Source organism: Taudactylus pleione, unplaced genomic scaffold (genome assembly GCF_031769625.1).
Source record: "Taudactylus pleione unplaced genomic scaffold, aTauple2 ptg000624l, whole genome shotgun sequence".
Lineage (NCBI taxonomy): Eukaryota > Metazoa > Chordata > Amphibia > Anura > Myobatrachidae > Taudactylus > Taudactylus pleione.
This window is the reverse complement of record NW_028285026.1, coordinates 1,156,844-1,173,885: the sequence shown is the minus strand read 5'-3', so window position 1 is coordinate 1,173,885 and position 17,042 is coordinate 1,156,844. Positions and strand designations below refer to the sequence as shown.

Sequence of the window (17,042 nt, the reverse complement as noted above, 5' to 3'; positions counted from 1 at the left end):
TGTACACAGGACACTAAGGGGTACATTTACTACTGTACACAGGTCACTAAGGGATATATTTACTACTGTACACAGGTCACTAATGCCACTTTCACAGAGAAAAAAAGACAAAACCCCGGCTCTTAGCTGGCATTTAATGCACAGGTTTCATCGCCGGTCCCAGCCTGTTCACCCCTTTACACAGAAAAGCAAATTGCCAGGTCAAGCATTTGGACCCGATTAATTGCGGATCAACCCGGGTATTTATTCTGTGTGAAAGGGTCAACTCGGGGCGCAATGCCCAGGGCTTCGACCCTGGAACACCCCAAAACGGTCACGGCATGTCCGCATTTCAACTGCCGCTCACAAATGGTCCCTGCCTATCAAACCTCACGGCGAGCGACAATGGAAATTAAACTTGGCACATGCGCTGTGCGAATCGGACGCATGCGTAGATCGCGATAATCAGGCCCATAGTCCCACTCTGTGCTGGGCCTGTTAGTAAATCCAATGACAGGGTTCAAATGTTAGAATTTCAAATAATATATTTCATGTAGCGCAAACATTTTATATAATCAACAGACGACAGTCTACAATAGGGGCTTATTTGGTTACTGAGTTTGTATTATTAGGGGGTAATAACGTCACAGCTGAACATGTCCCAGGGGTGCAGGCAGACCCTTCCCACCGGATTAGTGCTCTGTCCCAGTGTAAGGGAAAACTATTTAGATACATGTTTTATTTACGTGGTGAAATTAAATGGAATAGCATTTTATCTACTGAAAGGGAAAAGACTGAAAGACTAATAAAACAATAGTGAGGATGAATTACACTATGCATAAAATCCTATTAAGGTTTTATTTGGGATAACATGTCGACCTTTTCAGTTTCCACTAGGTGTCAGTGTCGTGCCTGCTTCCCTCACTTACCTATACAGTTCTTCAGTAGGGAGTCAATGGGGGCAGGCTGGTCAGATATGGTAAACTTGATGGCAGTAACCAGTGTGCTACGGATATGAGGGGATCCTACAGAGGTGGAAGTAGAAGTAGTTAGAGCAACACAGGTACAGAACAGGTAACAGAACATGTTATTTGTATTTTATTTCTCTTTATATATTTACTTATTAGCACATCTTTCCCTATGGCTGTCTCCTTTATCCCCTGTATTCCTGCTCGCTCACCTGGTGTCTCTACACACATCAGCCCCTACTCACTGGCTCTCCTCTACCTCAGTGCACGATCCCTGGATGCCCAGACTGGCTCTCCTCTACCTCAGTGCACGATCCCTGGATGCCCAGACTGGCTCTCCTCTACCTCAGTGCACAATCCCTGGATGCCCAGACTGGCTCTCCTCTACCTCAGTGCACGATCCCTGGATGCCCAGACTGGCTCTCCTCTACCTCAGTGCACGATCCCTGGATGCCCAGACTGGCTCTCCTCTATCTCAGTGCACGATCCCTGGATGCCCAGTGCTCTCTTCCAGAATTCCAGCCATACCTCCTTATAGGACATCAGCAGGAGGCCCTTGGTACATTCAGAGCTGCCCAGACCATTCATTATGTAGTGTACAGCGGCCTTTACCCTTCCCCGCATGACCATCAGAAGGTGGTTATTATCGCTGCACAACCCCTTTCCCTGGGCTTCTGTAGATCTGATGGCGCTATTCCGATGGCCGCCATCTAGTTCACAGCTCATTACTCATTTAAGCTCCTCACTGCCCAGTCCTTATTTTGGAGCATGCAGTATTTGTTTTCCACAGTTCTTCATCAATTTGACCCCCTACTCCCAATTATTGCACCACGATCCATTATCCTTCAGCCAAGTCACTGTCCATCGGTCGCAGAACATTTGATTATCGCAGTTCACAGTGACCCTTTGCTTACTCGGACAGTGGCCGCAGGAAGACATTTTTCTTGCGTACAGGATCGCAGACACGCCCCGAAATGGTTGTAACATGCCTGGGTTCCTTGCCGTTACCTCCCCCAAACGCTCCATGACTGCCCATCACACTGCGAGTGACTATTACACTGCCCCAGAAGAGCTTTCTATGTATATATTTTAGACCACACAGGTTAATTTTTGTATTTCAGAATCAAATTAACTTACCAGGATGTATTTGGAAGAGACTGGAGCGCCAGGAGGAAACCCATCACAAACACAGCAAGAACATACAAACTCCACACAGATAGTGTCATGGATGGAATTAAATCCCAATGAGTCAACAATGCTAACCACTGTGCCATAGTGCCACATAATTTATTCATCAATGCCATACACCGGGACTACGCCATGTGTGACTCTCCAGATGCTGTGGAACTACACATCCCAGCATGCCCTGCCACAGGTTTAGCATGCCCTAACAGCAGAGCTGTGCCAGGGTATGCTGGTATGTGCAGTTCCATGGCAGCTGGAGCTCAACCCATTGCCTACCTTTGCCGTACACATTCGTAATGGTATTTGTTGCCAGCTTACAAAACACTATATAATTTGAATGTTCTCACGGTGTGTGCATGGGTCTCCTCCAGGTGCTCCAGTTTGCTCCCACAGACCACATACATACTGCCAGGTTAATTGGTAGCTGACTGGCTGTTACCTTCTACAGTATTATCTCAAGCATCAAACATGGCTTCCCCGCTGCTGCAATAAGACCCTTCTCCTCGCATTCTATAGATGACCTGCTCATTCTCTCTCTACCTCTCAGAGACGTGTCGTGTTGTTATTGCATATAGCTGCGGCTATCTGTCGCCACTGACGTGACGGAATTGGTATCATATGGCTAGCTACCTATAGCATCATGGTCGTGGTCATATTCAGTACAATAATCTAGTAAAGGTCAGTCTCTGGCAGCATCATCGAAGATTGTTTATTTAAACCTTCCAGAATAAAAGACTTTAAGGTAAATGTCCACCAATCATGGCTACAGATTACTTTACATTCTGTACTGGAGGGAAGCTGGTTACTTACTTAAGTAATCCTGTCACACTCCTACAAATGTTCTCCATTTCAGAGCCAAGGATCTCAAGAGACATTTTACTACCTCGTCAAGTCATCTACCATAGGATCGGTCACATCTACTTCCCCCCCGTAGGCCCATCACACAATATTTGGTGTCAGGAGATTACCTGAGCTCATCTGCTTGCACAACCTTGGAAGGAGCTGTGTAGGGTTCACCAGGGTCAGCTTTCCCAGACATTCTGCCACCACATTTCTGGTGCCTTCTTCTACAGCCTCACAGTGCTCAAGCAACAGCTTCCAAACGTCTTCCTGGTATGGCCTCAGCTCCTCGCTGGGGAGGGATGTGAGTGCTTCCTTCAGTGAGTGTAGCAGGAGATACTGTCTTCGAAGTTGGCCCCCAATCTCATGCAACAAGAAGGGCAGGAAATCCGCCGGGCTTCCCACACAGGCATTCCCCAGAGCATAAGAGGCTGCAGACTTCACCTCCTCACTGGGGGATGCAAAGGCCTCCAGAATCACGCTCTTCAACTCCTTCTGCTGGCTCCCAAGGCTCCTTTCTCGTCCAATCTCTGCCAGCGTCAAGAAGGCTAGGACCTTCACGGGGTCACCGACGCGAGAGTTCTTGGCATCTTGTACAAACTGGGCAATGGAAGCATTTGAATCCTTGGGGCAGGCACTTGCCAATGTGGCTACGCACTTGGCCACAGAGTGGAAGGCCTGTCTATGAAGTGTGGGTCCGCCCGAGTACACTGGGCCTGTAAGTTGCTTGAGGAGATCAGCGTAACCAAGGTGAGAAGTGTGGCTGGTAACTAGTGCTCGCAAGAAGGACAAAATGGACGCCAGAGCACCTCCTTGGAGTAGAGGAGAGTGGACAAGCTGGAAAAGCTGTGGGAGGATGCGGGTGCTAAGTTTGGACAGAGACGCAGGATGTGCAGAGACCAGGGTGGTAAGAAAGTCTACGGTCACCTGCGCCACATGCATGTCAGATTCAGCTAGGAGGGGTGGAAGTTCCCCTAACAGAGGATCCAACATGGGCGGCTTTAAACAATCACTGTAATTCCTCACTAGCACTCCCAGGGCAGAAATGGTCCCAAGCCTGAGGGCCCGCTGGTTTTTGCGCAGGAAGGAGGCCAAAATGGGCAACCCGTCCTTCAGCACTGGGCGCAAATCAATCTTGAGAGGAGATCCTGCTATGAGAGTGAGGACTTTCACTGCAGTGAGCCGAGTGATCTCATTGCGGAGTCGTTCCAAGATGAGCTGGAGAGTGGGCGCCAGGTCACTTCCCAGATGGTTCCCCAGGTGACTGATCAAATGACCCATGCAGGACAAAGCCCTCTCCTTCACCTCCTGATCTATGTCTGTTGCCTGGAGCCTCTTCAATGTGGCAGTGAACAGCTCCCTCGTGTAGGATAAGGAAGAGGATCCCGGGGTCTGGTCAAGCAGGCAAATCACTTTGACCAACTGCTGTGCCACCAGCAGGGCCTCCGAAGTAATCTTGTAGAAGGGGTCAGAAATGCAGGTGACCACGGGGAGCACCAAGGCCGGAAGGTGGGGCTGGAAGCATTCAGGAGGATGACTGCTGAGGATGACGTGGAGGAAGGTTAGCGTATCCAGACGCATGTTGGAGCTGCTGGATCTATCAGTCAGGGAGAACACAAGCCCTATGGATAGAAAAATAAAACACAGCCCATCGGAAAAACGTGTGGTTGAGAATTTAATTTCTCACAGAGCATTTCCGCACTTAATTTTCATCTCTAATTTTCTACAATTGTATTTTGTTTACTGGAAAGTAGGACATGTACCTGGGACCAGCGCAGGGATGTGCTGGGAGAGGCAGCCAGGCAGCGCGCTGGTCAACTCTGTGAGAACCGCAAAGCAGCCCTGCCGAGACTTGGCGCTCTTATCTCGTAGGAATTTGTGAAGGGACTTCATTACGGAAGGGATCTGTGGGTAGAGAACTGCGGTAAAGGAAAATGGACTGACAACAAGCACAGAGAACAGAGGGGTTTTGAGCAAGGTGCAAACAGCCGAACGTATCTAATTCAAAAGCACTGGGCAAGCTGCCCTATTGGATATATTTGTATATATTGTATATGTTGTTTAATAATGTTCCCCTCTCCCCCCCCCCCCCCACATAATATATTCATCCAATTTCGCTATCCATGAAGGGAGGAACCAAACTGAATGATCCTGTTGTTTGACTATTGGATAAAGCGCCAGGATCAGCCCACGTATGCGCACTGTAATGGCGCTCGTAATCTGTAGGAGTTCAGCCTACACCGGCCACCTAATGACTATCATAATATGGTATCATTTAACAGAAATGACCACATTTATAGTATAAGAGACAAAAATAGTTACTTTAATTATTATCACCATTAAACACCCACCATTATTATTATCATTAAACACCCACCATCATTATCATCATTAAACACCCACCATCATTATCATCATTAAACACCCACCATCATTATCATCATTAAACACCCACCATCATTATTATCATTAAACACCCACCATCATTATTATCATTAAACACCCACCATCATTATCATCATTAAGCACCCACCATCATTATCATCATTAAACACCCACCATCATCATTATCATTAAACACCCACCATCATTATTATTATTATTATTATTAAACACCCACCATCATTATCATCATTAAACACCCACCATCATTATTATCATTAAACACTCATCATCATTATTATTATTATTAAACAGCCACCATCATTATTATTATTAAACACCCACCATCATTATCATCATTAAACACCCACCATCATTATTATCATTAAACACCCACCATCATTATCATCATTAAACACCCACCATCATTATCATCATTAAACACCCACCATCATTATTATCATTAAACACACACCATCATTATTATCATCATTAAACACCCACCATCATTATTATTATTATTATTAAACACCCACAATCATTATTATTAAAGACCCACCATAATTATTATTAAACACCCACCATCATTATTATCATTAAACACCCACCATCATTATTATCATTAAACACCCACCATCATTATTATCATTAAACACCCACCATCATTATTATTATTAAACACCCATCATTATTATCATTAAACACCTACCATCATTATTATCATTAAACACCCACCATCATTATTATCATTAAACACCCACCATCATTATTATCATTAAACACCCACCATCATTACTATCATTAAACACCCACCATCATTATTATCATTAAACACCCACCATCATTATTATCATTAAACACCCACCATCATTACTATCATTAAACACCCACCATCATTACTATCATTAAACACCCACCATCATTATTATCATTAAACACCCACCATCATTATTATCATTAAACACCCACCATCATTATTATCATTAAACACCCATCTTTATGAAAAAAAACCCCAGTAATTTAGAATTTAGCAGTAAGGAAATCTGCATTTTCTAAACTAATTCAGACATTTTGCTGCCCCCAGAAACTCGATCCCTGAGACAGCGGCCTTGCTTTGCCTTATTATAGACATACTGGGTGCACTGTCTCTCACCTGCTTCTGCAGAGCATTGAGCGGAGCGTCTCCTTTGCCTGTGGTGTCAACGTTCTGCCTCCAGTTCTGAGAGCACCGCGTCTGCCTCAGCAGAGCAATGTAAGCAGAGAAGATGTCCGCTTTGACGTTCTCTTCCCGCTCTTTGAAGCGCGAAATGATGGTGGGAGCTGCCGTCCTGTAAAACTCTGTGAGGAGGTCAGGCCTGGCCGTGATTAGAGTCTCCAGGCACTTGGCTGCAGAGCGCCTGACTTTCCAGCTCATGTCGTCATCGTCGCTGTACTCGTCCTCGCTCTCTGTGGAGACCAAACAGTCAGTCAGAGTCCCCTCAGCTCAGCATCTGGAGACGTAACTGCTGATCAATTACAATATTAATGAAATCCATGCGAACAGCTCATAGAGGACCTCCACAATAATGAGGTGTAGCCTTACAGCATAACACAACATCACTTCCCCCAGGCCGGGACCTCCTCTGCCCGATCCAGCAGCGTACGCAATTGCTGTTAAGGAGGCAGTTGATTGATTGTTTGCCATTGCGCATGCGTACAAGCCTTACTTCTGTGCGCAGCGATCGCATTGCGATTAAGGACGCACAAAGGAATCCATCGCAAAGTGAATGGCAGGCTTTCAGCGTTTGGGGGTGGTGGTGGGGGAGTGGTCATAAATACGCAGGCGTGCCTGTCCGTTCGAACGCCGTTTCATGGGCGTGCATAAATTAGCCACTGCGATGGCATACGCAGCTTGAGTACTCACCGCGTGCGACGAGACTTGCAGTGTCTGCGGCTGGTCAGACCTGCTGTAAATGCTGCGTCGATGGTACCGATGTATATCCACAAAAGCGAGGTTGGACGTATATGGGAAAGCAGCAGTGGGCGACATTATGCCGGCTGTGCCTTGGCAAGCATTAGCATATTTTTGCAACTGCGTTCCGTACAAAATCGCAGCTGGGATCGCAATTCCGTACGCTGCTAAATCAGTCCCTGTACCCCTTGTGCGATTTACCTATCCAGCATTTGTGCGGAGATCACTCCTGCGCACTGGTAGAAATAACAGCTGACTTTTCATTGGCTGGAGGCCACATTCAGCTTATAAGGAGACGGCTGTCATTTCTATAATTGCGTCAGATCCTGCGGCTTCGGACAATTCTCCTGCGAGTATGAGGGCATATGTATTATGTAGGCTGGGAGCGGGCCCACAGGGTGAAGGCTCTTACCTGGGTCCTTTAATAGGGATCATTCACTTTTGTAGAAGGTATGTTGTACCAACCTTGTTCTTCCTCGCTTTCTGTCTCCATCATCTCATCTTCCTCCTCACTGTCATAGTTGTAGTTAGGGTCGTGCGCAATGTACTTCAGGCACAACGCCATGATGGTGGAGACATGTGGTGATATCTCCTTGGGACAACGTCTGATGAAGGAATCCAAGGCCTGGAAACACTGCTCCTGTAGCTCATCGTCTTCCACTTTGCAGAACCCCAGCACCAGGGGCAGGATGGTCTCCAGGTGAGGGCCTGGAGAGGGGAGGGGAGACAGAGATTTTGCGTGCCAGGACAGAGTGGGTCCCGATAAACATGGGTGATGGTGTCACCACCACAACACACTGCTGACATGACTGAATTACATTTGTTCCTCAAGAACCACTATTCTACCCCTCAATCTTTCCATTCCGTGGCCAGAAAGCCAACGACCTAGAACCAAGCTTCGCCATGAGCCATCTTTATGAAAGAAACAATAATTATATGGACTAGTAAGAGAAGATTTTTAAAATAAATTGAATTACAGTCATCGGTAAGTTTTTGGGCAACTGCATCACTGACAGCTCCCAAACCTAGTTCTGGCTTTTTCACGGATCCAATCCGGCCATTAACAGCTTAAAACAGTAAATATTAGAATGAGAATAGTTACAGAGCGAGGTGCATTCAGCTGTTCAGTGCAGACTGCTGCATCTTTCCTCCGCTGCTAAGTAGACCCAGGGCGTCACTGTTCAATTGCACAGCAAACACTAAGATACCATACGTCATTGGATTGTCGTAGAGGATTGTCGTAGAGATATGATCAGCAAACATACACGAGATGGAAAATTGTGTTGTGTCACCATCTCTAGGCTGAGACATAGAAGCACCACGCAGAGATCCCTCCCATCAGTGGACACAACGGTTGAAGACAGTGGCCTGATTCTGAGTCGCACAAAGGGCCTGATTCAGAAACGGGCGCTAATGCAGCCGCCACAGGTGCAAATTTGTTTGCAGCGGCTGTGCAAAAATATGCAAATGTTGCGACTGTCAGGATTTGTATTGAGACGCCACCGGCGGCTTCGCAAATCCAAGCGACTGAAAAAAAAGACGCAACATTGGTCGCAGGACGCTGGGGCTATTTCTACTGTGCACGGGATCGTACTCGCAGACACATCCCGAAAATGGTTGCATTTACGCCCCCTGCTCGTCAATCACTTTGCTAATAAATACTCACTCTGAGCGACAACGTTAATGAAACTTGATGTATGCGCAGATCACCGATAATCGCTCAATTGCGTAAACATCAGCAATGCGTCCATCTCTGAATCAGGCCCATAATGCGGCAGCGATTCTTGGCACTTTCTGTTCTGTCAGTCGCATCTGTGCAACAGCTATCGGCTCTGACCTTCCTGCATGGGGGAGCAGTGACAGTAATTACACCTACCCCATGCTCGCTGCCCATGCTCGCTGCAGAAGATCAAACTGAAAATAGCGTGCGCGCAGCTCTGTCTGCATGTCCACAGGACGCATCATCTAAGCGCAAATACCCCAGTTGTCACCCAACGTCGCCCATTCATCTGTCGGCGAGAACTGACCGAGATGCATATGAATCAAAATCGCTTGTAGGTGCTCTATGATGCGCATGTAGGTCGCCACGCATTTGCTAAAAATCGTGAGATTCCCCCGCTTTCGGAAGTTCTGTGCAACTCAGAACCAGGCCCAGTGTGAATATGACATTAGAAAGATAAGGGGGCTTGTGTGCTACTCATCTTCTGCCTGGGCTGAGAAGCATCACTAATCCCCTATATCTGTCCAGGAGGCATGTTTCGGGTCCAGTGTGTTGTGTCTGCAGGCATGGTCTACAGAGGGTGGGCAGCTACGATGGGTGTGAAAAGACAGTGTCACCTTTCCTATGAGTTAGCAGGATTTGCAGGTATAGGAGCAAAGGCTTATACACTATGAAGACCACAGAGAAGGGGGGAGAAGTGGTAAAGTTCCCTGGCTCTCAATGCATTTTGGGTTAGCACACGAAAACAGCATGAAAGGTCATGAGAAGGGGCCATTCTTACCTAGTCTATGCCCTGCCTGCCAGCTGACAGCTGCCAGGCACTGGATGTAAGTTCTGGTGGTAGATGTGGATTCGTTCTTCTTCAGCTTCCCCATGAGATGCTCCACAAGCTCAGTGAAGAGGTTCCCAGTGCACGTCTGTACCAGGAGCCCCAGGGCGAAGACCGCTCTCTTCCTCACGGCAAGCCGGGGGCTGGTGAGCTGGGGCAGGAGACAGCTGAAGATGGAGGGGTGGAAAGAGTAGAGCGCCCCTCCTAACCTGCTAGCGCCACAGAGACAGGCATAAAACAGCTGCTACACTGAGGTAACTTATACAAATCTCAAGGCCCTAGGGAGCATATTCTCACCTTCCTAACATGTCGGACAATATGTCAAGGGCCTCCAACTGCACGGCTGCGTCGTCCTGCTTTCCGATGGCGCCGGTCAGCTGCCCTGTGATCTTCCTGCACACATTCACAGCCAGCACAGAGCCTAGAGGAGAAAGTAATTAGTATTTCTCCATCTAAATTCTGTACTTAATGGTCAATAAATCAGCTACCCCACATGGTTTAGAAGGACAGATGCACCTAATCAGTACCCACCCTTATAGTCATGTCCAACAGGACCACACGTGACCTTGCTGCACTCTACAGATGTCTACCTGAGCTTGCCACGGGAAGTTCGGATATAACTGTCTTCAGCCCCATGCTGCAGATATCTCTCAGCTGCTCCTTCTCAGATAACATGTTACTGCACAGAGTGTCCACTATAGTCTCCACCTGGTGCTCTTTCACCTTCCCCACCAGGGGACCCAGGCTGGAATAAGAGAGACGGAACCAAGATTCAGTGGTATCAACGTAGGAGCACACATAGGGTTGTAACACACAGCTCTAGCTCATAACTGCCCCATCTGGTAGCACACTAACTTAATTTTGCCCTCAAAGTATTTTTTGTTTCCCTCAGCCTTCATTTGAGTATTGTAGAGGAGGATTTTATGGGATAGCTGTCAATGTAAAGGGTGGAGGCAACGAGTTGTGATGGAATGAGAAACTATGGGTGCGTTATTGGTAACTATGAATGGATGTTCATCGGTTTTGAATGGGTAGTGGTGGTTTATTGAAAGAAGGAGACTTGATGGGATGGACAGTGGTAAAGGGTGGATAGATGGAGCCCAGCTATAAACTGGAAGTATCAAACTATGAATGGACAGCGCAGCATTGAACTGATGGTGCCAAACTGTGAGTGAATGGTGGTCAAGTGTAAAAAGATGGAGATCAGCTGTGAATAGATCATGGTAAAGGGTGGTTAGTTTGGGAATTAATTTAGCAAACTGTGGGTTGGCGGGCTATGAATGTGTTGTTGTATGTTATGGATAGATGACTCTTCCTCTAATGGTTAATGAGTAATGGTGAACTATGAAAAGAAGGAAGTTGGATATGAATGGACACTAGTGAACTGTGTATAAATGGAGGTCATCTGTGAGTAGGTGGTGGTCAGTTGGATGGAGGTCAGCTGTGAATAGCTGGTGGCTAACTGGATGGAGGTCAGCTGTGAGTAGGTGGTGGTCAGTTGGGTGGTGGTCAGCTGGGAATAGCTTGTGGCTAACTGGATGGAGGTCAGCTGTGAGTAGGTGGTGGTCAGTTGGGTGGTGGTCAAATAGTTTGTGGCTAACTGGATGGAGGTCAGCTGTGAGTAGGTGTTGGTCAGATGTAGATGGATGGAGGTCAGCTGTGCGTAGGTGTTGGTCAGATGTAGATGGATGGAGGTCAGCTGTGAGTAGGTGTTGGTCAGATGTAGATGGATGGAGGTCAGCTGTGAGTAGGTGTTGGTCAGATGTAGATAGATGGAGGTCAGCTGTGAGTAGGTGGTGGTCAGATGTAGATAGATGGAGGTCAGCTGTGAGTAGATGGTGGTCAGATGTAGATAGATGGAGGTCAGCTGTGAGTAGATGGTGGTTGGATGTAGATAGATGGAGGTCAGCTGTGAATAGATGGTGGCCAGATGTAGATAGATGCATCTCATCTGTGAACAGGTGGTGGTGAAAAGTTGATACATGGAGGTGACGTATGAATGGGCAGTGGTGAAATTCTGATTGATTGGAATGAACTGTGAATAGGCGATGGAGAACTATGTATAGATGGATATAACTCATGAATGACTGGTGTTGAACTGTGGATGGAGGTATGGTAACAGTGAACTTGTATTGATAGACTGGGCAGTAAGTTGTAGGTAGTGTTGAAATGCAGATGGAGGACCGGAGCTATGCACTGTGGTTGGTTGGATGGATGGAAGAGTAAAGCTTTGGAGAACCATCGATAGATGGGAGAATAGAAGCAAACAGTGCACAGATGTACATCCTGAGTTGTTACTTATGGATGGAACAAATGACCAGTGAATGCATATGGGTCCCCACACCTCTCTCACCACTTTACGGCCAAGTTCTGCACTTCTCCATTTCTGTCCTCCAGCAGCTTCAGAAGCATCTTCACCACTCTCCTCTCACTGTCCTCATCCAGCTTGATGGAGTCCTTCTGCAGCTCCATCATCAGATCATTTGTGGCCATGAACCTGTGACACGAGAAGGACACATAGTAGAAGCAATCTGTCCTGTACAATAGTGTACTAAGATGTATACCTGCTGTACTGGTATATACTGTATTCCGTCACTGCTGCTGAATATTATACACGGGTGCTAATAACAAAACAGTCAAATGTACTAGATCTGTGTCTAATATTAGGCTGAAACGTTCCAAGTATCAGAAGACATGGTCTCTGTTGCTGGGGCTGTGCGACTGGGAATGCAGCCTCATTCACCGTCACCCCTGTGATACTCCCATAACGCGCCCATGAAACATTCTTTCTTCTTTTGCGTTCATTTCAGGCCACCTCCCAGTCACCACCCAGGAACGGCCACTTTGTAAAATATTCAACAGCATTCCTCTTTCACGTCTGGTTACTCTGCGGCTGAAGTCCCAAACTACGCCCATTCTGTCCTCTGAGAACCATTACAGCCCCCTGAAAATTGGTGATGCGTGACTCCTTAAAAGCAGACGGCAATTTGCAAAAGTCAGCACTTGGCATCATGAAACACGGGGGAACACTTTTAGAACTTTAGATATTTCTCTGCTTTAGTGAATACCTCGGATAGCGAAATGTAAAGTTGGGTACATACAGGAGCGAAGTCGGGCCGATATGCTGTTTCGTAACGACATATCGCCTACATCGTTCAGTGTGTACCGGCAATTATGCGCTAGCGACGGTCGCCAGATTTGATGTGCTGCACATCAAACCTAGTGATATTGGCCAGTGCATTGATAACAATTGACGTAACGGTGATGAGCCTGGGGGTACTTGCAGGCGGCGGCTATGGCTAGGACCTGCTGCCGCCGCCATGGCTATGATAAAAATAAAATTCCATGGGGACTCAGCGGCGCTCTCCGGGGCCGGCGCTCCGGACGATGGCCCTGTTAGCCCGCCCCTAGAACGGTCCCTGTCTGCAACACAGGAACAGTTGAGGTTTTAATGGCATAATATGCAAAACTGTAATGCAAAAACCCACATGCAACCCTGGTAATACACAGAACAGCATCTGCCATTTGGGTGAGTCAGTTCATTGAACAAGATCATGACACTATAGAGTACAACCGCCAGCTACACTATGTAGGTAAGCAGAAACTGAGCATTAAGTGTCATTGCCGTTTCATAAGAAAGGGGGCAGTAGTGGCCACTGTGACACAACTTTCAAGCTGATCTGAGCTAGAGTAATGCAAATAATGCAGCTATGTAACTTAACACGGCTGAGTCCCGGCTGGGAAAGCGTCCCAGTGACTCAGTCAGAATGGAACAGGTGCGGAGCATTGCTGGGTGACATAGATTACATAGGTATGAGCGGTGCTGCAGTTATAGGGGTCATCCTTCACATCTATATTAATGATTGTAATGTGAACTGATCTGTACATGGTCTGTCTGGGGAACTATAAAGTACATCTGTTGCAAAAAAACAGCCAAAATGGTGCATTTAGTAGGGTGTTGCCTGTTTTCCAGGAGGGCGTACAGCTTTCTTTTCCCTAATGTTGGCTACCTCCATTCAATACAGCCCGATTAAGGGTCCCGGCTGCCCTCGGCTAATATACTCATAGCGCCTCCACCACCCGTAAACATTGATGACGGATGAGTGGTACTTCGCTCCGGTGAGATAACTGTCTTACCTCTGTTACTGCTGTGATTACATGGCCGGATCGTCTGCTTTATACACCGCTGCTACCATTAATTACTGTGAGTACCGCTGTAACTCTGCGTATGGCAATAAAGCCGCAAGCCTGGTTAAGCTTCATTGTGTGGACCAACTACATATATAAATCCCGATGGGGTCTACTATTAACCACATATGGTCCAATCGCAATAGTACACATATATTTACATCAGTTCATGCAAGTAGCCAGTACAAAGACGCGCTGGGAGTCTGGGGTTGCCATACAATACATAGAGCATCCCGCCATACAATACAGAGAGCATTCTAGTGACTATACAATACAAAAAGCATCCTAGTGACCGCCATAAACTACAGAGTGCACCCTAGTGACTGTTATACAATACATAGAGCATCCCACCATACAATATAGAGAGCATTCTAGTGACTGCCATATGCACCCTAGTGACTGTTATACAATACATAGAGCATCCCACCATACAATATAGGGAGCATTCTAGTGACAGCCATAGACTACAGAATGCACCCTAGTGACTGTTATACAATACAGAGAGCATCCCACCATACAATATAGAGAGCATTCTAGTGACTGCCATATGCACCGCAGTGACTGTTATACAATACATAGAGCATCCCACCATACAATATAGAGAACATTCTAGTGACTGCCGTAAACTACAGAATGCACCCTAGTGACTGTTATACAATACATAGAGCATCCCACCATACAATATAGAAAGCATTCTCGTGACTGACGTATGCACCCTAATGACTGTTATATATTATTACATAGAGCATCCCACCATACAATATAGGGAGCATTCTAGTGACTGCCATAAACTACAGAATGCAACCTAGTGACTGTTATACAATACATAGAGCATCGTACCATACAATATAGAGAGCATTCTAGTGACTGCCATACATTACAGAATGCACCCTAGTGACTGTTATACAATACAGAGAGCATTCAGATGTTTTTAGTATTTCCACCAAACACATATCCAGATGGGTCCACACCCACTGTTATGTGGGCAGTTCCAAGAACTGAAAAGGGGATTACTGCTTGAAATGATCTTTTAGGATGAATAAGCCCATTTAGGGTGGTCAGGACCCAGGGTGTATGCATGGGGAAGGAGGGAGTGGGATGTTTTGTTATTTCTATCTTGTAAGAGACCCATAGTTGGAGCGCAAGTGCTGGCTGCGCCCAAAGGTTTGTGCCACGGGTTGGTCAGTCAGGTCTGTATATACCCCACATAACACAATATGCCTGCTGTGGTCTGTGCAGTGGTAGCTCAGTACTCTGTGTATTCATTAGTGGGACTTCCACCCTGCAACTATGACTGGGCCAGGAGGTAAAGGGGACCCTCAGGTTCATAGTGATACCCACTTTTAAGAGTAGAGGCCTATTCAGATAATGCGCCATACCTGTCAGCATTTAAGCTGCCCCCTTCAGGAGGTGCAGGGGGTGTGGCACCTATATCACGTCATTGTGGCCCCCTATTATACAAAGCCATTGTAGAGCCATGATGGAAATCTATACAAATCGCATCATCAAGCTACACGGACCACCCACTTCATTCCGGGAGCGAGTGGCATGCGGGACACTGACCGATTCTCCGCGGAGTCCAGGTGAGCCGCCCTAAATTTGGGAGTCTCCCAGACACTCCCGGAAAGTAAGTATGACATATACAGGTCCTGTACACTCACAGTGAAGCCCAAGTCAGGACGTTAGAATGGCATTGCTGGGCCTAAAATTTGCTATGGGCCTGGCGATGCGATGCTCCGCCCCTGTGTATATATGGTCTATACTCCGCATCTCCCGACGGTAAACATTGGGACGCATACGCAGAGGTAAAGTATCAGGCGCTTGTGCCAGATGCTTTACCTGCATCTATCTCTCAGTGCGCACATTAGCGGATCCGCGCCTCAACTGGAGGGCGTCTCAATAGGGCAACCATCAGCCGTGACATTAGCATAAGGGCAAAAGCCGCAGCCACCTCTGAATTACCCCCCATAGTGTGTACAGTATTAGTTAATACTAGTTAATAATACTAGTGCTGAACCCCCATTAGTAACTATGGATTAGTGTTAAAACCACATTTAAAGGCTGCGTGATGTCCCTAAATATCAGATTCTTATTGCAGTCGTCAGGGTGGAGTTCTCAATAGATGAAGCTATTAACTGTTTAATGACCAAATGGCTCAGCTATAAGGGGACAGTTATCCTGTGCTATAAATGTAACCACCCCCCCCACACACACACCCCCCCACACCTGTCCCCTTCTCACCTGAAGTCCTTGTCACTGGAAGTCATCTTCTCCAGCAGGCTGGAGATATGATAGGTGACATTGCTCATGGTGACAGCAAACCTGCAGCCACTCTACGAAGGGCCGTACGGAAGAGATAGTTGCTCCTCCTGACCCCCAGGCAGTGAGAATATGGCGAAAGCAGTGACATGCGAGAGGGTGGGGGGGGGGTCTTGTTTGCTGTCCCCTCTTTAGAAGTCACTGGAAAACCTGACACTGCACTGGATATAAATAGCCAGTGAGTGTCCCAGGGAAGACCTCTGCTGGTCACCAGCCTGTAATACAATGGCAGACTGCAGTGTAAATAATATACACACTGGGGGCTGTAATAGCAAATGGCAATAACTTAGGGAGAAAATGTAGAAACAAGCAGCATTAAAGGCCAGTATTAAATATTTTTATTCTCAAAAGGGAGAATGGTCTGACCCAGAGGATGGCAAAGCGAGGTTCTCTACAAGTCTCAAAAGATTGGGGTGTGCTTTGTACACTAGCCACCAGATTGGGGTGTGCTTTGTACACTAGCCATCAGATTGGGGTGTGCTTTGTACACTAGCCATCAGCTTGGGGTGTACTTTGTACACTAGCCATCAGATTGGGGTGTGCTTTGTATACTAGCCATCAGATTGGGATCTGCTTTGTATACTAGCCATCAGATTTTGGTGTACTTTGTATACTAGCCTTCAGATTGGGGTGTGCTTTGTACACTAGCCATCAGATTGGGGTGTGCTTTGTACACTAGCC

At 46.9% G+C, this 17,042-nt stretch overlaps 1 protein-coding gene across 3 annotated transcripts in view; it reads right to left on the bottom strand.

Moving 5' to 3' along the window:
- Window positions 1-16,454, bottom strand: part of LOC148479311 (cullin-associated NEDD8-dissociated protein 1-like) — a 33,619-nt gene extending 17,165 nt beyond the window's left edge. Inside the window, exons 1-10 of one of the 3 annotated variants that reach the window (XM_088454650.1) lie at window positions 16,284-16,454; window positions 12,208-12,351; window positions 10,445-10,599; window positions 10,152-10,275; window positions 9,807-10,066; window positions 7,771-8,013; window positions 6,508-6,800; window positions 4,736-4,877; window positions 3,101-4,594; window positions 909-1,004 (exon numbers count right to left, since the gene is read on the bottom strand). In XM_088454650.1, the coding sequence (XP_088310776.1) occupies window positions 909-1,004; window positions 3,101-4,594; window positions 4,736-4,877; window positions 6,508-6,800; window positions 7,771-8,013; window positions 9,807-10,066; window positions 10,152-10,275; window positions 10,445-10,599; window positions 12,208-12,351; window positions 16,284-16,351 (3,019 nt within the window). In that variant the 5' untranslated portion in view covers window positions 16,352-16,454. Of the gene's footprint in view, window positions 1-908; window positions 1,005-3,100; window positions 4,595-4,735; window positions 4,878-6,507; window positions 6,801-7,770; window positions 8,014-9,806; window positions 10,067-10,151; window positions 10,276-10,444; window positions 10,600-12,198; window positions 12,352-16,283 lie in introns of those variants that run through there. The other 2 variants (XM_088454651.1, XM_088454652.1) reach the window with 2 other exon arrangements.
- Between the last annotated feature and the right edge of the window lie 588 nt (window positions 16,455-17,042).